Source organism: Penicillium canescens (genome assembly GCF_028828765.1).
Source record: "Penicillium canescens strain IBT 15451 chromosome Unknown utg000006l_segment0_segment0, whole genome shotgun sequence".
Lineage (NCBI taxonomy): Eukaryota > Fungi > Ascomycota > Eurotiomycetes > Eurotiales > Aspergillaceae > Penicillium > Penicillium canescens.
The window spans coordinates 3,533,698-3,558,026 of NW_026703968.1; the positions used below are offsets into that span (position 1 = coordinate 3,533,698).

At 47.1% G+C, this 24,329-nt stretch overlaps 8 protein-coding genes across 8 annotated transcripts; 3 read left to right on the plus strand and 5 right to left on the minus strand.

Annotated features, from left to right (window-relative positions):
• Window positions 1–368: 368 nt before the first annotated feature.
• N7446_010166 (uncharacterized protein) lies at window positions 369–1,400 on the minus strand (the record flags this gene model as incomplete). The annotated part of the gene is made up of 1 exon (XM_058518910.1): window positions 369–1,400. One exon carries the CDS (start codon window positions 1,398–1,400, stop codon window positions 369–371), a length of 1,032 nt encoding a protein of 343 aa, XP_058369698.1.
• Window positions 1,401–1,731: 331 nt separating this feature from the next.
• On the minus strand, window positions 1,732–3,923 carry N7446_010167 (uncharacterized protein; the record flags this gene model as incomplete). The annotated part of the gene is made up of 2 exons (XM_058518911.1): window positions 1,732–2,809; window positions 2,860–3,923. The coding sequence occupies 2 exons, from the start codon at window positions 3,921–3,923 to the stop codon at window positions 1,732–1,734; spliced, it is 2,142 nt and encodes a 713-aa protein (XP_058369699.1).
• A 367-nt stretch (window positions 3,924–4,290) lies between these two features.
• N7446_010168 (uncharacterized protein) lies at window positions 4,291–5,774 on the plus strand (the record flags this gene model as incomplete). The annotated part of the gene is made up of 4 exons (XM_058518912.1): window positions 4,291–4,578; window positions 4,642–5,418; window positions 5,473–5,570; window positions 5,621–5,774. The coding sequence occupies 4 exons, from the start codon at window positions 4,291–4,293 to the stop codon at window positions 5,772–5,774; spliced, it is 1,317 nt and encodes a 438-aa protein (XP_058369700.1).
• Window positions 5,775–6,135: 361 nt separating this feature from the next.
• N7446_010169 (glycoside hydrolase family 32 protein) lies at window positions 6,136–8,049 on the minus strand (the record flags this gene model as incomplete). The annotated part of the gene is made up of 2 exons (XM_058518913.1): window positions 6,136–6,258; window positions 6,311–8,049. Coding segments are annotated over 2 exons (1,857 nt in total), but the record flags the coding sequence as incomplete, so codon positions are not given.
• Window positions 8,050–9,483: 1,434 nt separating this feature from the next.
• On the minus strand, window positions 9,484–12,251 carry N7446_010170 (ankyrin repeat domain-containing protein; the record flags this gene model as incomplete). Its single annotated transcript, XM_058518914.1, has 5 exons — window positions 9,484–10,385; window positions 10,444–11,199; window positions 11,263–11,328; window positions 11,394–11,824; window positions 11,917–12,251. 5 exons carry the CDS (start codon window positions 12,249–12,251, stop codon window positions 9,484–9,486), a joined length of 2,490 nt encoding a protein of 829 aa, XP_058369702.1.
• Window positions 12,252–15,018: 2,767 nt separating this feature from the next.
• N7446_010171 (uncharacterized protein) lies at window positions 15,019–16,002 on the minus strand (the record flags this gene model as incomplete). Its single annotated transcript, XM_058518915.1, has 1 exon — window positions 15,019–16,002. The coding sequence occupies one exon, from the start codon at window positions 16,000–16,002 to the stop codon at window positions 15,019–15,021; it is 984 nt and encodes a 327-aa protein (XP_058369703.1).
• Window positions 16,003–17,260: 1,258 nt separating this feature from the next.
• On the plus strand, window positions 17,261–18,758 carry N7446_010172 (endo-1,4-beta-xylanase; the record flags this gene model as incomplete). The annotated part of the gene is made up of 9 exons (XM_058518916.1): window positions 17,261–17,516; window positions 17,573–17,613; window positions 17,663–17,711; window positions 17,773–17,894; window positions 17,950–18,095; window positions 18,149–18,237; window positions 18,391–18,479; window positions 18,542–18,607; window positions 18,669–18,758. The coding sequence occupies 9 exons, from the start codon at window positions 17,261–17,263 to the stop codon at window positions 18,756–18,758; spliced, it is 948 nt and encodes a 315-aa protein (XP_058369704.1).
• Window positions 18,759–21,836: 3,078 nt separating this feature from the next.
• Window positions 21,837–22,675, plus strand: N7446_010173 (glycoside hydrolase family 12 protein; the record flags this gene model as incomplete). The annotated part of the gene is made up of 3 exons (XM_058518917.1): window positions 21,837–22,252; window positions 22,310–22,530; window positions 22,596–22,675. The coding sequence occupies 3 exons, from the start codon at window positions 21,837–21,839 to the stop codon at window positions 22,673–22,675; spliced, it is 717 nt and encodes a 238-aa protein (XP_058369705.1).
• Between the last annotated feature and the right edge of the window lie 1,654 nt (window positions 22,676–24,329).

The window sequence follows — 24,329 nt, forward strand, 5'->3', positions numbered from 1 at the left end:
CGGGTAAGGGGACCGGTAGTACCTCGGTAAAAAGACCTGAACGAGCCTTTGCAAACCCCCTGCGGCACTATTTTGAGGGCCAGGAACCTACCCTTTCCCCACCCTTGCGGCGATGAGTGCAAGATTGAGGAGCTGAAGGGAGGGAAAGGAGAAAAAGAGGTCGCAAGAGCGAGGTCAGGTCTTTTATGTCGGGGAAGGAGAGGTTACAGGACAGTGTATTGGGACGCTAAACCTAGAGCAACACTAACCGCATCGCGTAATTCACAGGTCCGCGCGTTTACAAGAATTACACCATCAACAACAGACAGGAGTTTGGCTAGGAAGTCAACACGACTCAACTGGACTGAAACTCACATATGACAATGCGATTAATTTGAAACAGGCTTCTTAGCCATTATCTGGGTTAATTTGCTGTTAAGATGCTTTTCCAACATTCGTTTGTGCCCATCCGATACCTTCATTTTGTCCAAAGTACTTGCATATCGTTCAATGCATTCCTCCAGACTGGGACCGCTCTCAAACATGTCCTCATTCTTCTTAGCAGAGACTGCATCAGCCCAAAGAGTCTCCAATTCTTCCCTCCAACCTAGCGCATCGGCCAACTGACGAACACCATCGTCACACGTCCCAAGGATGCAAACATCCTCACCACGATTTCCAAGATCGCCCGCTTTCTCATTGTTGATCAAAATGCGTGGAACGCTCTCTCTAACCAAGCGCGGCAAACGTGAGCAAGGTGCCACTTTCAAGCTCGTCCCCATTACAAGCATCAAGTCCGCCTCGAGAACCTCCTTTTGTCTTTTCTCGAACTCGACTGGCAAGGACTGCCCGAAGAATACAACGTCAGGCTTCACTGCACCACCACATCCATCCTGTAGACAATAAGGCACCTCGCCCGCTCCGATAGCCTTCCTCATCAGATCGTCAGGATAATGCGCCTTGCATTTATAGCAGTGCTGACTCTTCCAGTTACCATGCGCCCACAGAACTTTATCCGCGGGGACCCCGGCATCCTGTTCAAGCCCGTCGATATTCTGAGTGAAGAGAAAATGCAGCAAATTCTTCTTGGCTAGCAATGCTAGAAAAGCATGCGTCACCGTTGGCTTAAGATTGCCCGGATGTCTTGCCCGTGCGATCGCATAGAATGGCTCAGGCGTGTGCGAGAAGTAGTTGATGTGAAAGATCGCCTCCGGGTATGGAAGACCCAATGGTGCAAGCTTGTCATAGAGGCCTGTGGTCGGAGATCTGAAGTCTGGGATTCCTGCGCCGGTACTGATACCGGCGCCAGTTAAGGCGACTATTCGTGTGGCTTGGCCATTCTTGATGCGGTCGACGATTGATTGGATGTCCGGCTTCGTAGGAGTATTCGTAATTTGGTGTACAGTGTTCTTGTCTGACATGGTGTTCTGGAGTTAGGTAGGAAGCTCTTTTGTTGAAGAAATGAATTCTTTCGGAAATAGTATAAAGCAAAGAGCGGAACTTAGGCCACAAGACAATAACATCATGTGATGTCAGATTGTTTGTTTACCTTTGTCCAGAGCCTCATCGGCCAAGTCATGGCCCAATCAGGCAAGTATTCACCGTGAGTTCCCCGCAGTACACGTCTAGACTGAACAGATTGACAGGCTGCAGGATTTGTGACGTGTAACACGGCTATTTTTCAAATTAATTGACAAAGAAGGAAACTGAAGATATTGAGCCGGGAAACAAAAGGAAATGGGTATATGCTTATTATTCACACGGCATAGTGGCGTTCGTCAATTCGGTCAATAAATCCGTCCAGTCCGGTGTATCTAGCTCCGCGTAGGCGCTGCCATCAAGCATCTCTGTCCAAATGTCCTCAAGAAGCAACGGATCCGACAAGGGTTCTGACAGCAGTGTCGGTTGACTGTCGGAAATTTGTGGAGCAAAGCTGACCTTTTTGGGGCCCAAAGAAGTAGTCGCAGCAAAATCCGCTTGTGGGACACTAGCGGCTGCGAGGTTCTGTATAGAGGATGCAGGGGGGTCTGCCTGTGATCCAGGAGAAACGGGTCTCTTTTCTTGCTTGCAATATTTTCGCAGGATGTCCATCATGGCACGTATTCCCTCGCGAGCAATGGGTGAGGATTGCTGTGCCCGGCTCAACATGCGACACGCGTCAAGGACTTCCTCTTTCCTTTTCTCTGCCAAGATATCATCCCAGTTGAAGCAGACATCGATAAGTAGAATGACAGCTGCCATGAAAACGTGGTGCATGACTGCCCATATCATCGAACTATGCGGAGTAAACACGGGTTCTTGCTCATCCATCATACGCTTCACCTCCAGGACCTTGCGCGCGGATTGAAGTGATACTACATGAGAATAGGAGTACCGGGGATCTTTTGCTCCACGCACAAAGTAGTGGCGATGCAAGCGACAGAGTCGGGAGTGGTAGCCTTGTTGTACGATAGAGCGTTGCCATGCTAAATTTGGGCGCCCGCGGTAGAGCGCTGCATATTTGCGTCGAGAGGCTTGATCAAAACGGAAGAAGCCCGGGATCTCAGCGCAGGCTTTGTGAAGTTCGCGATCCAGCTCAAGTATCGTTTCATATGGTACTTCTTGTCCATTAAGATGGTGTTCTGCTGTTTCGTCCACTATGTGACGGCATACGACAGCCAATCTCCTTCGACACAGGCTGTATGACATATCGGTCGGGGAAGATAGAGGCAGGCCAGTTTCTGTGTGTTCGATATCCTTGTCATCAACATTTAACGGCTCTCGTACTTTCATTTGTTGCGATTGGACCGTGTATGTCCACTCCTGGGGACCACTGAGGAAACCTAATAGCCTTGAGTATCATTAGCGAAGTCCAACTGCATCTTGATGACAGAAGCCTACCAGTCATATGTCGCCAAATCCCACCATAACCGACGTTTGAGTTCAACATTGGTTTTGTCAAATCCATTTGCCGCACGCTCATCCACAGATTGACGTGAGTCCACGAGATGAAGCCGCATGCTGATGGCTTGACTCATAAATGACCTGTGTACACAGAATGAACTGACAGAAGGTGGTAAATTCATGTTGGAAAGGTGATGGCCAATGATCATAGTCGCCTGCAGTCCTTCGATGGTCGGGTATGCAATGTAGTTACCTTGAATCAACGCAGCTCCTGCTAGAAATGTGGTCTCCTGGCTACAGATATCTGCGCATTCCGACGATTCCATCAGAAGTTTGTAGTAGATGGCCGAGGCAATTATGCTGAACAGCAGGGCAGCATGACCGAAATTCATACTCTCGTTACAGGCAACTCGCTCATAAATACTTTCAATCTGCCGTTCGACCTGAATTTGTATGATAATATGATATTGGAAATCGAGATAGGCGCAATAATATCGGAACAGGCTCAATGCTTCGGCTTTTGGGGGCAGATACGACGGCAGATGAACCGTGGCAGGATTTTCACGCAAGGCAATGGGATCGCGTCGAATCATAGCAGGTTGGACACCGGGAACCGCGTATTGCCGTATATATGAGCGCTCACTTTGTGGATTTTGGGAGAGCTCGGCTCTCAAAGGGGCAGGAATCGCGCTCGGCACACGATGCCCCATGACTATAGTCTCAAGCCAATCTGCCGTTAAAAGAGGCTCGTTCCGATTTCGTCGTTGCGTTTCTGTGTCGACTCTGGTGCTCCGTTGCAAGGTTCGAGGTGGTTCAAGCATGATGTTGTCCAACACATGCCTCTCCTCTGTTTGGCTACCGGCTTTCACCACCCCTGAACCGCCGGTCCTGTAAATGCATTCCAGCTTGCGCATAGAACAGTTACCGCAAGGGTAACCCCTATCGCACTTCGACTTCTTCTTCCGACAGGACTCACACGACACCGGGTCCTGTCGGGGCTGCTTTTTTGGAGGCGATCCAGCACCCCCAGATTCAGTCTCAGAAGTCGGCCTTCGCTTCATGATGTTGAGTAAACATTAGAAGAGCCAGAGGACATCGACGAAGCAGAGAAACAAAGCAGCATGAGAATATCTCCTGCGGCAAATATTGGGAATGTAGAGTCAGGATGATCGGAGGGTCCGCGGAGTCTCCGGTAGACACTAAACCCGATTCGTCGATCGTACATAGCCAAATCCTCAAGCCAACAAACAACTCCAAGCGTCATCACAGCCTCGGGGACTCCGGTGAAGCATTTTTACCTCACAGATGCAAACAGTCCGGCTGAATATAAATATTGACGATTTCTGCAATGTGTTCAATCTCCACCTTTATAAGATTTCCTGGTCGCCGACAGAGTCACAAGAGCCGTCAACGTTTTGAGACGGAGAAATGGCATCAACTGAATACACGTGCGTCAGATCCTCATCTCAACTGTCAATTCGGAAAGCTGACTTTTCCAGACCTCGGGCATGGCTCGTCATATTTGGGGCCTTTGCTTGTCTCTTCTGCACCGTCGGGTTCATGAACTCATTCGGCATATTTGAAGAATACTATGGCAGGAACCAGCTTTCCTCAAGTTCATCATCTACCATTGCATGGCTAGGGGCTATTTCAATATTCTTCCTCTTCTCCATTTCCATGGGATCGGGTGCAATGCTTGACATATTTGGACCAAAGGTGAAATGAAATCATTACATCGAGCTATGATGAGATGAAGCTTACCTCATATTGTATGTACAGATCATGGTTTACATAGGCTCTATCGGTACTGTCTTTTCAGTTATGATGGTTTCACTTTGCCAGGAGTTCTACCAATTTCTACTTGCACAAGGAGTTTTGCTGGGCGTCTCCATGGCCCTGGTATCATGGCCTATGCTCGCGCTGGTCGGACAATACATCAAAATTAAACGTGCAGCTGCGATGGGTATCGTACTTGCAGGCTCGTCCCTGGGTGGTGTTATTTGGCCGATCGCAATTGACGGACTACTCAACAATCCCAGCATTGGGTTTCCGTGGACCATGCGAATTGTGGGCTTTATTATGATACCTTGCTTCATCTTCTCTTGTTCCGTTGCCAAATCCCCAGTCGCACCCTCAATCAGCGCAGATAGTGAGAGATGCGAGGAGTTGAATGATGAGAAGACCCCGGAACAAAGCGTCAAGCCGAAGAATCACAGGGAAGAAGTCTTGAGTCTTTTCAAACAGCGTTCGCTGCAGCTACTGTGTCTTGCCATGTTCATCGTATATTTTGGGATGTTCTCACCATTCTTCTACACAACATCTTTTGCTGTGGAAAAAGGTTTCTCTACAACCCTAGCCTTCTATACCGTCTCCATTGTGAACGGCACTTCATTCTTTGGTCGGATTCTCCCAGGTATCATCGCTGATAAATACGGGAAGTTCAACTGCTGCATTCTGGCGACTATAAGTGCAGGAGTTGTCGCGTTGTGCTGGACCAAGGTAGCATCTGTCACTGGCCTTGTGATCTGGTCTGCTGCGTATGGCTTTGCGTCTGGTGTGAGTCGTCTTTCTTATTACCGAGAATGCAAATACTAATCAGTGGTGATCTAGGGTATCCTATCTCTTCAGCAAGCCTGTGCTGCACAAGTTGCTAGCCGTAATACTCTTGGCCTTGCAATTGGAAGCGTTTCAGGATCTACAGCTCTAACGTATGGCCCCCCTTTTCGACATAGTGTGGTATACTCTGACAAAATTACAGTGCCATGGCCAATATACCCATCAGCGGTGCTCTTGCTGAGAAATACGGATATCTCTCATTGTCACTATTTTCTGGCGTATCATTGCTTCTCGGGGGCATTCTTTTAATTGCTGCTCGTATGGTACAGAGCAAACAGCTTCGAGCGATCGTCTGAAATTTGTCCAGTTGACTCGGAATGGTATGTGGGGCCGGAACTAGACAAAATGTTGTGGGCTCCATGATGCGTGTCCGGGGGTATCTTCGGAGCTGGCTCGGACATGACTCTTGGCCTATGGGGGTCTCAGGAGAAGGTTTACTGTAACTCTGCAGCCCAGTAATAAACAGAAAACAAAAGTTTATCACCTGTTTTATGAGATATATTCTAACCTGCTGAATATGTGGCTGTAAAGCCCTACATGAGTATGTGTTATTTCCAAATACATACAGCTAAAGCTTAATTTGTGGCCAAGATATACTCACATACATAAATGATTTTGGTGTATACAGCGCTGGATGCTTTGTATATATAATACATCCCCGTTTATCCTCTCTCGGGCCAAGCATTGTACAGTCCTTCAAAGATTGTCACATTTCCAAAGGTTACTTCTCCCACACCGTTGTGGTAAAAGCTAATATCGGTCGACTTTGCATACCAGGACCTAAATATCAAGTTAGTGAGCTGTGTGATGTGACGACACTAGATGTACTTACCGTGCCCAGGTACTCAACGCGAAGCGTCCATTAGCATAAATCTCCAGAACGCCACTATCCACCACGATAGTGAGCTCCAAGGTCTCGATATTTTCAGCTCCATTCTGCGCGATATCGAAAAGACGCAGGCGACCTGCCTCGTTGTCGCTGCTGATTCCATCAGTAGTCTTTGCTGCAGCACTTGTGTTGCTGCGGTCGATAATGACGGACTCGTTTGAGAATTGGTAAAAGATGGACGTTGACTCAAGCTCTGACGAAAGAATCTTGAACCCGGATTGAAGATCAGAGCCACGGGCTGAGCTTGGAAAAGAAATATTTGCGGTCAGAACGAAGAACTTGGTTGATGGTGAGGTCTCAAACGCCACGTCTCCAGCTTCGGACAATGTCCGACCGGCCTCGACAGAGGAGGACCCAGATGTCAGAGCATTGTAGGTCTCCCTGGCAATTGAGATTCCCATAGTCTGGAGATCAACTTGACCAGATTCCTCGCGAGACACGCGCCAGGAAGACAGTGGCTCCCGTGCAAGCTCATTGTCTACAACATTGGGAAGAGTTTCAACCTTCAACTCGCGTGGGAGAAGAAGTGTTCCGGTCCAGTTTTGCTGAGCGTTAGGGAAGCCAGTTGCCAACTCGAACTGATCTCCAGTGAGCCAGACGTATGAGATGAAGCGATCGGGGGCGCCGCTCTTAGCAGAGGTCTTAGAAGTTGCTGGTAGGATCGTTCCTGCAGCTGCATATGATGACAAGCCCCAGTCAAGGAAACCTGCCATGGTGGGCGTGAAAGCGACAGATTCTCCCTTGGTGATATTTCCTGTTACCCACAACATGTCATGGATGGAAGTAACTCTTGGAGTGACAGGTGCCTCTGATCCTTCAGTGCCGAGTGTCATGAATAATTCTCCATCCGCGCTGTACCCGTCTTCATTCAAGCTGAAGATGTTGCCAACCTCAAAGTTGAAGCCCCATCCGCCAGCCCAGTCACCATTACCCCAGGTTGTGTTTACAGGCTCCTGCCACCATTGCCCGAGATATTCCCAGTACTGGAAGCCTGCATCATGCTGACGATAGAGGAACTGGCAAGGTCCGACATTGTGAACACCGCCAGAGATGGCGGTATACCAAGTTCCTTGGGTACTGTTGAGGGCTGAATCCAATGCCGGGTTTTGGAAGGCATATGGGTCTCGGAATGCCGTCACATTGAGGGCAAATGGCGGCGAAGGGATGACCGGGCCTTGGCTGAGCTTGGTGAAGTTGCGACCACCATCATAGCTAACCGCCAAGGACTGGGTTTCGCTTCCCCTGGTGTAGGGAATAGACCAGTGAATCGGGAGATAAGACACCGAAGTATATAGCAATGTTGGCAGACCATCAATGCCATTGGGGATCACTGAGCCATCGAAGACTGCCAGTGGATCATTTTTTCCTCCTGCAACAATTGAAGGACGTCCGTCGGACATCAAATCCGTGTAAGTAGCGAGATCATCTGTGATGGCACCTGCAATTCCGTCGTGGAGGAAGCCAACATGGAAGAGTCCTGTCTTAGGATCAGTGTAATGCATGCACGGATCGCCTATCTTTCCCGATGGAGGGAGTATATGAGCTCTCGGTCTCCATGTGTTAAATAGAGTGGCATTGGCTAACGTCGATAGGTTTGGAGGCGCCGAGTTGTAATCAACTGAGGAAATTTCACGACTGAAGACAGCACATGCTGCTCGGTCGACCAAAAGACAAAAACCGCACTGGACAACTTCATAGTGGAGATCTCATGGTATAGTTGTCCTTTTTATTTTCGCGGGGTATAACTACTTTTATATCTCTAGTTAGAGCTAAAGGTATTTTCCCGAGATTTAATGATGCCCAGAACCAATTAAATAGGACATCTGCGCGGATCTGGATTGCCTTGTGACGTTCATTGCCTCTTTCGACGCATTCGGAAGTTTCCATGAACCAACGGCAAAACCGCGGCGAATCTCCGGGTGGCAATTCCCCGACGCACGCAAACAGACTTCCGATGCATTTCATTCCTTGTTTCATGTATGTAATTGACGCCAAAATGATGTTGAGCACATTGATTGCGGTTGAGTGAACATAATGGACACTGGTCCCCTCGTAAATCCTGGTTCACACCCACTCAAAATGAACCTCACACACGTTCAGCAAAATATATGGTACATTGATCTTCTACGGGCTGATTGATCCTAATAATAAGGAAAAAGCTAGTTTAGTTTGTCAAGACCCGTGGCTATTTTAACTAGAAGAAACGGTCCAATAACATAATCACAAGTGCTACCAATGGTAGCAGGTTGGACATCTATAACATAATGTACTGATCGTAAGTGGAATAAATATGTTGCGTTGGAATTTGAATAGAGACCGACTAAATGAAACAGGAACGCATGGTAACCGGGTTTCTCGTCTTGAGGGAAGTATTGGATACTACATAGCCTAATTACAATTCCCCAAGAGAACTGCACTATCAAAGTATTGCCATTTTTTAAGCCGTTTCATGACTGAGCTTTAAACTCATTTTGTCTAGGATGTATATAGTGCCCCAAAACAAAACAGCTTCCTTCAAATAACACGAGATATACAGTTGCCATTTCCAGTGAGCGTTAAAAACAATCACGTGGAGGGGTTAGAAAAACGAACCTCTACTCCATCGGCTTCCTTTCGAAAAGTTTCAGGATGTGTTCACTGCCACAAGCAGCAGCCACATCCAAGCTAGTTCGCTGCTGTATATCCTCGGCCATAGGATCTAGTCCCATACTCATCAGAATTTTGAAACTTTGTACCTCATATTCGACGGCCTCCTTTTCGTTAAATTTGCTGCGACTACGTACTGATGCGACCAAATGAAGTAAGGTCGAGCCAGCATGGTTTCAAGCAAAGAAATCGAAGCAGGGGCGACTTGGTTCTTCTTCATCGGATGGAAAAACCCAGTGGTCGCTGCTCTGTAGAACATATCTGAAGAGCGGGGTTTCACCCTTACGGTTTTTGGCATTGATGTCGACACCAGCAGCGAGGAATTTTCTAAAGAGATCGAAATGAGACTTTCGTTCTGGGTCTGGCGAGAGCTCATCAGCCAAGTAGTGAAGGGCTGTGTTTCCACAGGAGTCTGATTGGAGTGGATTTGCACCCAGTTACCAAAATACATCCATGTATTGGAATGCATGCTAACGCAGGATTTCGTGGAAGAATGTATCACCAGCCAGGTCGGGTTGATGGATGAGGTTGGGATTCTTTTCGATGATAGTCATGCGAGTCTCGGCAAAATCATTTCTAGGATAGTAGAGTCCTATATGATGGAAAATGTTTTTACCATAGTTGTCTCGCGCGGTGACATCTGCACCACGGTCGATAAGCTCTTGGAGGACTGTTTTTGTAACTGTTTCCTGCCCCTGAGCGCAATAGATCTCTGTATTCAATGTTTCATAACTCCGGCATGCGGCGAGAAGTAAGGTTTCACCGCTGGAGTCGCGAAGCTCAAGATCCAAAAATGGCAAGTGAAACAATGGCTCGATCAGGAGCCCGGTGCGCAGAAACTCATGAATGACTGTTGTTGTTTGTGGTTCCCACACGTCCAACTCTTCTGATTCATCCATATTTGAATGCTCATCATATCCCTCTTTCAGCACTCGCACATCTTTACTGAAGTAGGCATATAGATCTGCACCGTGGTTGAGGAGTGTTTTCACCATGCGCGTGCCCCGGGAGACGTCTTCTGGTTTGCACATTGTTGGTGTTCCGTAGCCAAGTACATGCAGCAGCGGCGATACTTCAGACTCAACAATTCGGACTCCCCTGGAGCCACTTTTGCATATTTTACCGAGTCCAGGCATTCTCAAGTTGGCATAATCGCCCTGGGCGAGTAGAACCTCCAGATTCTCAACTTGCTCTAACCCAATGGCGGAAAAGATATCCGAGGCAGTAACTGTAGCGCCATTGGCCATGAGCAGCTTGAGTAGCGTCAAGTCATCGCCGGCCTTTGCCAAACATGTCATCCCTCTGGCATCCACGGCATTCACATCTGCTCCGTACTCAATGAGCAGCTTTGCAGCATCTTTATGGAACGGGCCTGAGTAATGTGATCCACTCAATGCAGACTTGTAATGGAGTCGCTCCATCGTCGTCACGTAGCTCCACATTAGCGCCCATTTTGATCAAGTATGGCAACGCCTTTGCCACATGCCACCAGTTCCCTCCAGCAGCAACTTGATGGAGAGGTCCACCAGATGGAACAAAAATAAGTTCTTGTATTCCCAGTGATGGCGATCGGCATTTGATATCCAGGTTGACTCCAATCTCCTCAACAAGAAATTCCAAGACGCTCATATTAGGCAGCTCGGATAGACAGGCAGCTACTAATAGAGACCTAATGACGCTCGACTGGGAGCAACTTGCCTTTGCCTCTGCCATTTGGCACCATTCGTGGTCATCCAGATCGAGGATTGCATCACGGGGACAGACCCGGGCCAGTATATCTTTAAAGCCCCATTTAACAAGAGAATGTAGCAGGGAATGAGCATCGTGGTTGATACGAAAAGGATCGCCTTGCTTTGCGATAAATTCCTCAAGTATTCCGTATTGTCTCCGGAACAACAGCCCTTCCATAAATTCAAGGCTCTTAGATGGGTGGTCAGCGTCGTCAAACTTGCTGTATCCTCTCAGCGCTTGTCGGGTCGCTTCGAGGCGGTATTTTGACGTGAGGTACTCCATGCGGTTTGAATGGTTAAATGGGATATCTGGGCACATGCGTGTCCACAGCCGTGAGAAGCAATCTACAGTATATTCGTGATGGTTTGACACAGCTTCGTAGAATGCGAAACTAAATGAGCGACTTTTGGCAAGTGGAATAGGATCCTGAAGCACCAGTAACTCCAATATCGCATCTAGTCGAATCGAATCATGGACCGTATGTGACCAATGTGACCTATGTGGCCTAGGTGACCTACCGCCCATGCTACAAGCGCCATCCTGATCAGAGCATGGGCGTCTCATGTCATTGAGCAAAACGCCGGCTGCATTGTAGGAATAGGCGTTTTGGATGTGATCCCACAGTGTTTGCTCGGCTTCAACTGCGCACACTCCTTAAATAAGGAGCGATTTAGTTCAGTCTCATCCATCAAATGAATTTCTGCGTCGGATTCGAGCAAGACTTGAACAGTCTCAGGACGTCCCGAACGACAAGCAAGGTGAAGTGCTGTTTGGCCTTCAGTATTTTGCTGATTGATGAATGTTCTTCGCATGTCGTCCCCTAGTTCCAATAACCTAGAGCAGAGAAGACCGACGATATTAGGCTGGCGTACCTGGGCTGCAGTGTGAAGGGCGGACATTCCTTCATTCGTTACTCCAAATATGTCAGCCCCAGAGTTAAGGAGCTTGTAAACATAGACCTCAGAGATTGTCGCAGCCAGGTGCTGCGGTTGAACACCATCAATGTCACAGGGATTCGGATTATTGCAAATCTCAAGGACATAATCAAGGGAGCGCAGGTGCTCGTTGGGGGTTTTCACCCTAGCACACAGTGTGTGCAACACGGTACTCCGCCGTGATTTGCTTGATCTATGTCAAGACCCAAGCCGCAAAGATGCTTCAGAAATGCGAACTTGTTGAAATTGGAAATTTTCGAGGCGGCAGTCTCAATCAAAAGCGTATTTCCCTCATAATCTGCGAGAGTGGGGTCAATCCCCAGACTTATCATATGGTCTAGTCGATTAATTTGGTGACAGCATTGATGCAGGAGAGTCCGTCCTTTGAAGTCGCGTGTGTCAAGACGGGCACCCAGATCAATCAAGGTCTGGAAGAGCGTAGGGTTTGACCTAGAGATTTGAATGGAGTCAATGTGCCTAAAAAGCACAGTACGACCGGCTCGATCCCGTGCTTCAAAATCTGCACCCGCTTGCAACAGCATGGGTAGTAACTCGTAGGCGTCCTCGCACATTGTGTGTAACGGAGTGTCTCCTATTAGATTTTTCAAGTTCGGATTTGTGCTGCAGGACAATAAAGCTACCACTATTTCACGGTAGTCTTTCACGGGGTGCCGGCGTCTTTCCAAAGCGATATGTAGCCCGGTACTACCCTCTGCGTTCATGGCAATGACATCGGGCCTATACTCTAGAAAGGCAAGCGGGGACTTGTTTCCCTCAAGGCGACACATCAATGGAGTTTTTCTAGTCTTGCGAAGCTGCTTGTTAATATTCACACGGCCCGATTTCAAAAGCACGGGTAACAGCTGCTTGTCTTCAGCTCCGTCGGTATGGAGAGGTGTCTCGCCTGCATCGTTCTCTCTCCAGTGGGGTCTGCCACAGCCTCCAACAAAGTTTTGACTAGATTGATTTGATTTGCTCTGCAGGCGTAATGCAAGGGCGTAGAGCCTTCCGGGTCTTGTAGATGAATGTCCGCACCCGCATCAAGTAATGACTGTAGACCGTTGCTGCAGATAAGGGATTCACGGAATGTCCCACAAAGGGAATGCAAAGCCGTGAATCCTCCCAAGTCTCCAGATTCGCGCCTTCCATAGCAGCGAGTAGAACGATGACTTCCTTTTCCAGTGAACTCATCCTTGGCTTTCGCACAAAATAAATTGGGATCAGCCCCAGCCCGCAACAATACGTCGATTGTTTTCTGGTCGCCAGCTTCACAGGCTTTGAAAGGTGCGGTGTCTCCTCGAAATTTCGCATTAACGTCCACTCCAGAATGCTGAAGGACCAGATCCACAACTGCTACTTGTCCTCTTACTGCTGCCCAGTAAAGGGCTTGTTGGCAAGTTTGAATATCTTTTAAGAAGGGTAGGAAAGCAGACAATCGAAGCAGCCATAACGGATTTCCCTGACCCCGGGATAACTTTGATACAGAGAATGCCATTGTCGGCACCTTGGTGCCACTGTCGATAGACGGTTGTTGACGTGAGCCACTGTCCGGTTCCGGCCAGATATGAAGCGCGGTGTCTGCAATATTCGCTCCTCTCCAGGCCATACGGAGTTAGCTGGAGCCATTCCCTGGTTCTGGCGACCTCCTCGACTGAGAGCGGAAGGAAGTTTCCTGTATTGAAGTCTCGAACATCTTCAACGGCGACAAAAACAGAACCTTTTGGGCTGGACTCAGAACCAGACGACACATTCCACTCTGCCGTAATAAACATGCCCTTAGATGAAAAAAAAAAAAATTAAAATAAAATAAAATAAATGCTGGGTTGAGGAAGATACTTAGCGCGGACGCGTTGAGGCTCAATACGTTGCTATGGCACCTGCTAGTGGCACCACGGTGTGAGTCAGGGTTGAAGCGAGCGTACTGCACTAATGCACAGCTTTTCTGTGTTGCGAGGCGCAGTCGTCCAGTGGAAATGCTCAACCACTCAAGGTGTTACTACAGTGTACGTATGTGAAGAATAGCAGAGAAGTTGAGATATCAAGGCCATACCATCGTGACAATGGCGTTACCATCTTACCCACCGCCTCATAAATTGGCGGCAATATGAGGCTTGTAACAACCAGGGGTCATAAATATGCACACAGTGCTATGATTCATCGCCTACAAATACACAAAGAGTATAAGTGAGCTATGGATAGGCGTCTTCATGGAGACTGCGTATGAGGTAAGTTATCCGCTCTAACGCTTCCAAGGTTTTACTGCGAGGCGAGGCGTTGGCTAATATATTTTAGATTCTCCTCGCTTAAACCACATTTATTTTCTTTTCTCTGTTGGATTCATTGTTCAGTATAACCTGGCCGACGTTCGCTTCGAGGCAGTAGTATACTCTCGCACAATGGTTTTAATCCCAGCGATTTTACTAGTCCTTCTTCTCGGTATTTGGTTCGGTCGAGCCGAGAAAAGTGGGCGATGACGGGTATCATTGGGAGTAGCTCATAACCACATTCATCATTGTTATCTGCTCTTGCTGATAAAATTCTTTCTCTCGTAATAGCCTTGCTATCCTGCACGTATCGTTCATTTTCTTTGCCGAATCATTGTTGCGTGCGGGAATGGAATACGAGTGAAAAAAAACTGGAATAGATAAGATATTGCTATTCTTAATAGCGGCCTTGGTTTTCACTTTCCTTAGACTTGTCTGCGCGGTTCAATGCGTGTCCAACTTCGACCACGGACTGAACTCGGCCATTACCAGCTCGGGGCAAATCAATGGAGGGCCATACAAAGTTCACACTATCTCGAGTTCTATGTCTGATGGAAGAGATCCACGCTTATGCCTTGAGTAGAGAACCTTTTAGCCGGAACAAGATTGATGCACTGAAAAACCATGTAACTTTATCAACAAGGCATTTGTCCTTCGAAATTTGAGAATTCCGTCTATCGATGAGAGCTCATATTGAAGCAATCTCGATACTCCCCGCTATAGTTCTGATCCTCGATCTTCTGTAACTTATATTACAGAGAGCTGGATAATGTTCACGTGCGATGAGTATCCAGACGGCCGGAGATTTCTTTTGTTTGTAAATAGGCGGCTCTATTTGTGCCCTCCCATCGTTCCACAAGACCTGTGTAGACGACTATCAAATGATAGAGTGTCTATCTACATACAAATGTGCCAGCGAGTAGTAATAATACCGGTCCAGGGTATTTCATCTTCATCCGACCCCCAATCTCAGACATGAGCCCTCTCCCTCCTCACATGTACATCACCACATGGTCATCCTCCCATAATTCTCACAAGTCCGTCGTCACAGCTCTGTCCCCGATACCAAAACCCTTTATTTCTTCAGAGTGAGCATCCCCGGCCTCCACGGTAGGGTATTGTACTGGCCACCGGCGTTCGGGTTTCGCCCCTGATAGAGGAATTGCAGATTGCATGGATCGATGGTCATTGTTTGGTCAGGGTTGGTGCGAACTAAATCGCCATGACTGATGTCGTTGGTCCAGCTTGCACCACTGTTAGCCTTTCCGGCGAACGGCTTGCTCTCGCTTGTTGCCTGCGGTGTCCACGAGCCGCCGAGACTACTAGCGGTGAATGAGCGGAAATACCGCCCTTGTGATCCAATTGCCTCGACGATCATGAGGTACTTATTTTGGCCTTTAACGGTGTACACTTGAACTGCCTCAAATAGGTTGTTCTGAGTGTCACTTAGCACCACCTCTGAACTTGTTCCGAAATTTCCTGGGAAATTGCCGATAGGCATACTGGAGCGATAGATCTTGCCATTGTCTCCCGCAAAGAAAAGGTACATATGTGTAGAGTCACCGATAAGGGTCTGATCAATAGCGCCAGTACTTGAGCCGGTGATCTTTCCAGAGAAAAGGGCTTGCTCCGATGACCATCTACCACTAGTAGGATCACTTGATGTTCGATAGGTAAAGGTGCTCGAGCCCCATTGATAGGCTAGGACCCAGATATTCTTCGGTTGGAAGTAGAACAAAGTGGGCGCAACGGCTGTAAAGCTCATTCCATTTTGGCTGGCAGATGACATACCAGACCAATCCGAAAAGGCGCCGAAACTCATCGAACCGTACTTTCCACTTCCGTCGGAAGTTGATGCATAGACGATATGCTTGTTGTTGAAGACCACGTTTGTAAAGTCCTTGATTGCCGTCCATCCAGACTTAGGGTTCGCGAGAGCGCCAGTTGAGGTCCAACTATAACTCGACGGGAGCGCACAATCAGCAATGGCAACTGGCACTGATGCAAGCAAAAACATGACGGATGACGACAGGCCGGACTTCGCCTTGAAGAACCTCATTGTCGATAAGGTTCTAGTCAGCGATGGTTTGTATGGTTGAAAGATGGTTGAATGACTTCAAGCAGAAAGCTAAAGCACCTGGGTAGGAGATGACCTTATTTAAATGATCCAAGTACGGCTTAAAGGTTGAATTGTTTAGTCGGAGAAAGTAATTGAATCAGTCTTTTTCGCAAGCCAGCCCCGCGATGTTTCAGTTAGAAAAAAATCACGCGTGGTAGGTGCTTTCTTTATTTGCTGCCTCAGAGATATGGTCTAGGATGAGCTACATTAGCCAGAAACTTTCGTCCACCGGACTAATGCCTTTCTCGAAAAGGAGCAATCCGCACCAACTTAACCATTCAAATTCTGTCTTCAGGCTATAATATAATCTTGTAGAATGTGCAGTTGTGGAACTGCCTCCTGAGGCTGGATAAATGCATGAAGGGGATTATGACGTGGGTGTCGATGGTAACGCTGAAGAGATTTATCTTGTACTGAGACATTATTATCATATGATTGTTTCAGTATAAGACACACTAATCTTCAATCGTTTTCTGTTAGGTTGTTGTTATCTTTTCTGTTCGGGTTGGGTTGTGCATTGTGGAAAGTTTCTTGAAGAATGTCGGAAATGATCCCGCTCGGAGGTTCCTCGGCGGTTTTAGCGGAGGAGGTTGGAAATTAATTGAACATTTTTGAAACTAAGGCAAGTCTAAGTTGGCGAAGTTGAAGGTAATTGGTTAGGACGACCTTCAACGTAGGATCCTCGTCTTCCCCACACGGGAGGACCCTTTTTTCGTTTCCACTGACCGCAATGTCCCCCCTTCAACACAAGCCAAGGCTTAAGGTCCTTCCATTTATTTTTATATTTCGGGGCTAGAACTTGCAGTGGGCCTGCCGGCCCAAAAAGAGCTTAGCGGTTTGATAGTATTCAAAGATCAGCATCTAGGCTAAAGTCCTCTACGCAAATATTTAGGCAAAAAACAAGGGAAAAAAGAAAAAAAAAAAAAAAAAAACAAATGATTTAATATTATTTCCTCTGAGTCAATTACTAGGACCCTGAATAAAACATGCAATATCCGTTCCCCATTAGTAAAAGAGATAGATGATGCAGATCGTTTCTATCGGGGAAACATCTTCATTTAGCCATCTAGCAGATAACTCTGAACATTTTCCTCCAAGACACGTTGGCTCCTGCATTGTATAAATATTGCCTCCATTCCTTCCAGACAATCTTTTCTTCTGTCATTCTCATTTCCATTCATCGACTCGAAGAAATAACATGTTTCCCAAGATGGTTCAAATCAAGGCAGCTGCTCTGGCTATCCTTTTCGCTGGCCAAGTGCTTTGCGAACCTGTTGAACCCCGACAGGCCTCTGTGAGCATCGATGCCAAGTTCAAGGCCCACGGGAAGAAATATCTCGGAAGTATTGGGGATCAGTACTCTTTGAACAAAAACGCAAAAACCCCGGCAATCATCAAGGCCGATTTTGGTCAACTCACTCCGGAGAACAGTATGAAGTGGGATGCTACTGAGCGTAAGTATCAATATCTACGTGGTCACTAGAATATGAGAAGCTGACTTGTGAAACAGCAAACCGAGGGCAATTCTCTTTCACGGGATCGGACTATCTGGTACGTACCCAACCCTTTTGCTCTTTTGCGTGGTTCTTATAGATTATAGGTCAACTTTGCTCAGTCAAATGGGAAGCTGATTCGTGGCCATACTCTCGGTAAGTTCTCGAGTCTCTAGGATTCAGGCATATTACAATATAAGAGGCTAAACTCGCGAAGTGTGGCATTCCCAGCTCCCATCTTGGGTCTCTTCCATCAAAGACAAAACGACTCTAATCAATGTCATGAAGAACCACATTACAACGGTGATGAATCGTTACAAGGGTAAGATCTACGCCTGGGTACGTGAAATCTATAGCCTCAGTCCTGCAAAGCCACATTATTAACCGATCTAAGGATGTCGTGAACGAAATTTTCAACGAAGATGGCTCGCTACGTAACAGCGTCTTCTACAATGTCCTCGGTGAAGACTTTGTACGAATCGCTTTCGAAACAGCTCGTGCTACAGACCCAAATGCAAAGCTCTACATAAACGACTATAAGTGAGTTATTACCCATCCTCTTTTAATTTTGCATATGTTCTGATCTTACCAAGCCTGGATTCGGCCTCCTATCCTAAATTGAACGGTATGGTCAGCCATGTCAAGAAATGGATTGCTGCCGGTATCCCGATCGACGGAATTGGTAAGACATTTGCTATTGCATTTCACCGTATATGATGACTCATTCCCTTCAAGGCTCTCAGACTCACTTAGGCGCCGGTGGCGGTGCAGCGATTTCTGGATAAGTACTCCCTTGCTCTCTGTCAACCGAAGATTAGCTCACAGCCTTTCACAGCTCTGAACGCCCTAGCCAGTGCAGGAACGAAGGAGATTGCTGTCACTGAGCTTGATATTGCTGGCGCCAGCTCTACAGACTATGTAAATGTGAGTTTTCATGATGCCATGACTAGTTTAATTGGTTTTCCACTTAACATCTATCAATATAGGTTGTCAAAGCTTGCCTGAACCAGCCAAAGTGTGTCGGAATCACGGTCTGGGGAGTCGCTGATCCGGTAAGTGCCCATTTTCATCGTGGCAAAAAGGACTATATATTAATACCAGATGCTTTGTCAGGATTCGTGGCGCTCTAGCTCCAGCCCGTTGCTATTCGACGGGGGCTATAATCCCAAGGCTGCATACAACGCTATCGCAAATGCACTTTAATTGCGATACTCTTGATCTCTATCTGTGAATGCGAAGTCTGCTACTGAGTAGGCTACACTTCAGATTGAAGTGTCCAGTTGATATTGAAGATCCGAGTTGTAAGAGCAGGAATAAACCAGGGTTCTAGGGAAGCACTTGTTATTTTCGTTGAAGAATGTTGTCTTCAAGGGAATCAATACCACTTCGTTAGACTTATTGGAAACGTCTTTCCTAATTATAAAGATATTAATGTAGTTCCGTAAATTCCACCAACAAGAAGAATAAAATGGCTAGAGGCTTAGTCTACAGCCCTTAGCCCTAGTTATAGTGATAAGGCCGATTCCAGGCTAATGTTATAGTTCCCATGCGGGGGGAAAACGTCGCTGTGTACCTCTGGCCACTCTTTTTTCTGCAGCGTATATTCAATAGACACTACTCAGGGGGATCATGATCGGCAACGGATTAGACAGGAAGGTAGGAGGTGGTATTGCTAGCCAATTCCTTTAGGTGATAGAAATAAGATTATATGCATTTAAGATCTGCATCCAAATTGAAAGCCTAGCCTGAGCTATATCAGATTGGAATCCCCTGAAGCATAAACACCCTGCGCATGTTCTGGACCCTGTTTTTCAAAACGGCCCGATTAGACTACTACGTGGGCCGGACGAACTTCCTAATTGGGTAAGTCAATCGGTAGTCTAAACACTGACAACTCCCGAACAGGGCTCATATTACTCCACTCCTTGGGTGCTTCATACTCAATTCCCTTTGCCTCAGTGAATCGGCCCACCAACCTAAACAAACGGCTTCTAGGCTATAATCCCGTGTTAGAACAGGCTCCTGCGTTTCAGGTCGAAAGAGAGCTTCCTCCGGTGAGCTCAATTCATGCAGCCGGTCAACTCTGGTGTACAGGGTCATGGACTGCGTAAATTTGGTAATTCCTTCGACTAGTGGTTCCGTCGTGGGAGAAGCACCCTTGGCCGGGAGAAGCTGATGAGTGTTAATGGCTTTAATGGGATAGGATCGTCGGCAGCATGTCATTTATCCTAAAGATGGCTTCCAGTCTGCTGTTCAAGAAATGTAGAGGTACTTGAAGAAGCACACCCAAGTACTAGACTCAATCTCTTCTGGCTAAACCATCATCTAATATTTCTAGGCACGGATCGGGGATCATGAAAGCATTCTCCGCACATGCGCTCTCATTTTCTCGGTGTTTGTAGGTTGCGGTCAAGCTGTCGTTATGCAAAGCATCCCTGGCAACATCTACAGCCGTCTGATGAGTGCCTATATACGGTTTGCTTGATCGCCGAGTCTTCCACTTACGGCTTTCACCATCGCAAATGAGACGTGAATAGGCGCATTTGAAAGCAATTTCTATAGTGCAGCCACTGCGATCGAACACATAAAGACGGTATTTTGGCAGAAGTAGAGAAAATACAACAATTCAATGCCACTACTTTCCAATCCGGCTTCTCTCACATTTTCCTCCTTTTCCCTCGGCGAAGGTTTCATGCTAAAGCCAAATTTATTCTCGATCTAGATGTCTGCCTAAACAGGCTATATCATCTGTTGGTAGACATCAGTACGGGCGGCCCGCCCCGGTTTCAAGTCCGGCTACGTGGAGCGTTGGGGTGGGCCGCGGGCTAACTCAACATTAACTTCCAGAAATAAGAAACTAGTGCAGAAAAAGCTCGTCGTAATTTATCCCTCCGGTGTTGGTATTCCGAGTCTTTAACTCTACGGCTTGCTTCCCTTGCCCAACATAGTATGGAAACCCAATGTCATCTGATATCCCCTTCGTCTACCCTAAAGGACCAACTCGACAAGGGCGTTGCCTGTGTCTAGTTGATGCGCCGTCCATGCTTCTCTCTGCAGATATTTGCGTCCTATCCAATTCTTATCCTCCCCCTCCTAATCAGAGCTCTAATCCTAAAATTTAATCCGGAACCCTTGGCTCATAAGATCAGCTTTTTTAACTTGGTCTGGACAAAGGAGTCGTGAGCGATAGTTGGTGAGTTAGCCCTAGTCCGTATCAATCTTGGAACGCTGGAGGTGCTCCCATTTACCCTAGCAATTCGATTACGTAGACATGCCAACGAAACACACTGTCCCTGGCCATACGGGGACAACCAAGAAGAAAGGATGTTGCTTGCTATCGAGGCTCGGAACAGACGAAAATATCGATGTAAAACCCAAGCAGAAATGCACAAAGAGCGAAGGGTTGTACGAAGGGTAACTGGGATGAGACCCCAGCACCAGAGACACCAGCGAAGACTACTGCTGCAGTAGGGCCCAGGGAATTGACCGAGTTGACCCCTCAGAGAGCCCCACCGCTCTGCTAAAACAGCTGGCTGCTTGGTCGGTATGGACGAAAGGTATGAATTTGGATTAGTATAAAGTTAATTCCATGTCAGCGTTAAGTGGTAATGTATCCGCAGATATATGCTGAGTATTATGGGGGATGCGCAGCCCCCTAAGCGATTACCATAACCTTTGGTGACTTGCCGGAGCGAACTTCCATCTGGCACATGCTTGAATCCAGGTGTTTCACCGCTTCAGGGAAATAATAACAAATCGACTCCCATTTAGATTGCCAGATTGATTGTCGGAAATATGTCGGAACCCCCAAGTGTCACAGAATAAAGAGATCAGTGCCTCAAGCCCCGGCGTAAATCTGGCAGGCGGACTTTCGAGTCAAAAGATCTTAGAAAGACACTTCCAGGTTCGAGAGCATCACCATGATTTGGCTCCATACTTTTGTAATTCCAGTGAGCATACAGCGCTCGGTCATATTTTCCCAGCTTCATTGTATAGCGACGCTTCTCCAAGTTTCATTACCGCCGTGTTGATCTCACGAACAGCCTTATTGCCTAAACTCTGAACCACTCAACGTAAAACGTGTCGATCCTATAGCCAATATTCTCGCTCTTTACCCTTGGTAATCGGCCCTTTGGACAGAATGGGAAAGGAGGGCTTGGGTCTGACCTTGGCTGGGCCGCTGCTACAGCTATAAAGTCTTTGAAAACATCGCACTAAGGGTGTGAAGGCTTGTCCAAATTCTTTTACACAACTGTACAATTTGTTTGCTCGCTTTGCATCATGAAGACCATTTCTTTGTTTATTGCACTAGCTACGGCTGCATTTGCTCAGCAAAGGACACTTTGTGATCAATATGGTTACTTTGCCAGCGGCAGCTACAGTGTCAACAATAATCTTTGGGGGAAGTATTCTGGGACTGGCTCTCAGTGCACTTACGTCAACTCCGCCTCGAATTCAGGCATCTCGTGGTACACCACTTGGGCCTGGTCTGGTGGTGAGAACAATGTGAAGAGCTACGCCAACTCGGGTTATATTGGCCTGAAGAAGCAGCACATCAGCGATATCAGCAGCATTCCAACTTCTGTAAAATGGAGCTATGACAACACCAATATCCGTGCCGACGTCTCCTATGACCTTTTCACAGCGGCCGATATTAACCACGATACCTCTAGTGGTGACTATGAACTCATGATCTGGTATGTGCGGCCGTCTCGGCTCTTCGTCGTTGTTTGCTAACCAAAACAAACATTTAGGCTGGCTAGATACGGCAATGTTCAACCCATAGGTTCCAAAATTGCGACGGCCACTGTTCAGGGCAAGACCTGGGAGCTGTGGTATGGCGCCAATGGCTCGCAGAAGACGTACAGCTTTGTCGCTTCGAGCCCTATTACATCTTGGAGCGGGGATATCAAAGGGTTTTTTGACTACTTGGCTGTACATGAACAATTCCCAACCAGCTCTCAAAACCTCATCAGTATGTGGCTCCAAATACAAAGGTCCCAAAACGTGGAATATACTAATGAGTTACATTTGCTCCAGCCATGCAATTTGGGACAGAGCCATTCACTGGCGGGAAGTCTACATTCACGATATCGAATTGGTCTGCCAGTGTGAAATGATCTAGTGTGGCTCTTGCTTATTGTTAGGGTTAGTAACGGGGCATGGGAGGAAGTGAGGACGGAGCGATGCGGGTGAGGGGTGGGATCCATGTGTGATTAGTTGGTCAGAATCATCAGATGGAGTTGAAGTATCACGGTGCGCTGAAATTCAAGATGGTAAAGGTGTTGATAAACCTCACCTCGCAAACTCTGGGTAACCGATAGAATACCACGTTACAACGGTTGGGGGTGGTAAAGGTGTTGATAAACCTCACCTCGCGAACTCTGGGTAACCGATAGAGTACCACGTTACAACGGTTAGGGGTTTATAATGGGTCTTCTCCAGGGCAGTGAGCTGACGATAGATCTTCTTTCGCTGAATACGTTTAATTTTTTGATAACATTCAGTGTACGTGACTTCAATTTTCAAGTCCATACGATTCCTCCGTTCTCACGTCACCACGTGGTAATAACGTATTAGACAAGTGAGCTGGCCACCCAGGCGAGTTGGCCAACCCAAGACATCATAGCGAAAGCAATAAATTACAGCTTCATATCTCAACGACCATGATGTATAGGGGCTTTCCTTTTAGCCTAATCAGTTTTAGGTAATATCTGGCCTTTTAGGGAGTTGTGAGAATGTATATGACTTTGTTATCAACATATATATTGAAGCGGGGATGGCACGATGGCAGTCTGACATAGCAGACGGGTCGATATCAATGGAGAAAGCACAACCAACCACTCCCATGTTCAGCTCAGGCGTAGAGAGCGGTCTCTGTAGGTGGATATCGCACTACTATTGAAGCTATATCATGAATCAATCAATCAATCAATCAAAGTTCTATTAACCTGTTGGAGCCTAACTAGTATCGTAATGGCTATGCAGGCGCTTCTTTTCAGATGAAGCAAGAACTCGTGTCCGTACGCCTGATTCTACTCCAGTACAAAATTGAGGCTGGTTCTCAAAGAGTGGAAGCACCAGCCTATTACATGTAAGCCACAAACCCATAAAACCCGCAGTACAAATGAAAAATCCAATGCTAGCAATGCATCGAATACAAAAATGAGCGCGTGGATGCACCTCCACCTCTCCAATGTCCTCCTTCTCACGAGATATATACACACTTCCGTATCAAAGGCCTTGGCTGCGATGACCGTCTCAAAGCCCCATCCAATTTTGGTCTGATGAAATATAGCTTCTGTGTTTGGTAGTAGGGATCTGGACCTCGGGAACAGTGAGTTATATACCATGCCAAAAGGGACCTTGTTATTCTGCGCCGAATGGGTGGCAATACACTGTAAAATGATCTCTGAGGGCAGTCTGAAATTCAGGCATTAAGGTGTCAATTTATAGGAAAATCTGCGAAAGAAACCCTGGCCGCTGGACACCAAGGTAGAGGTGCCTGCGTTGTTTGACTGCTACCTACTAGAGGTCACATATGGACACGCCATAGATAGCGTAATAATTTTAGGGACGGGTGGTACATATACTCCGTATGCATGCATATTACTCCGTAGCGTAGAAATTCCAAGTGGCCGCCTCTTTCGAAATGTGAGCTGTATCTCCTAGATTGTGCATGCATTGTGGAGTAAAAGTTCACTAGTCACCGCCTCTTTTCAAAAGGTGAGCTGTGTCTTCTAGATATTTATGTCGATGCGCCATTGACGCAAA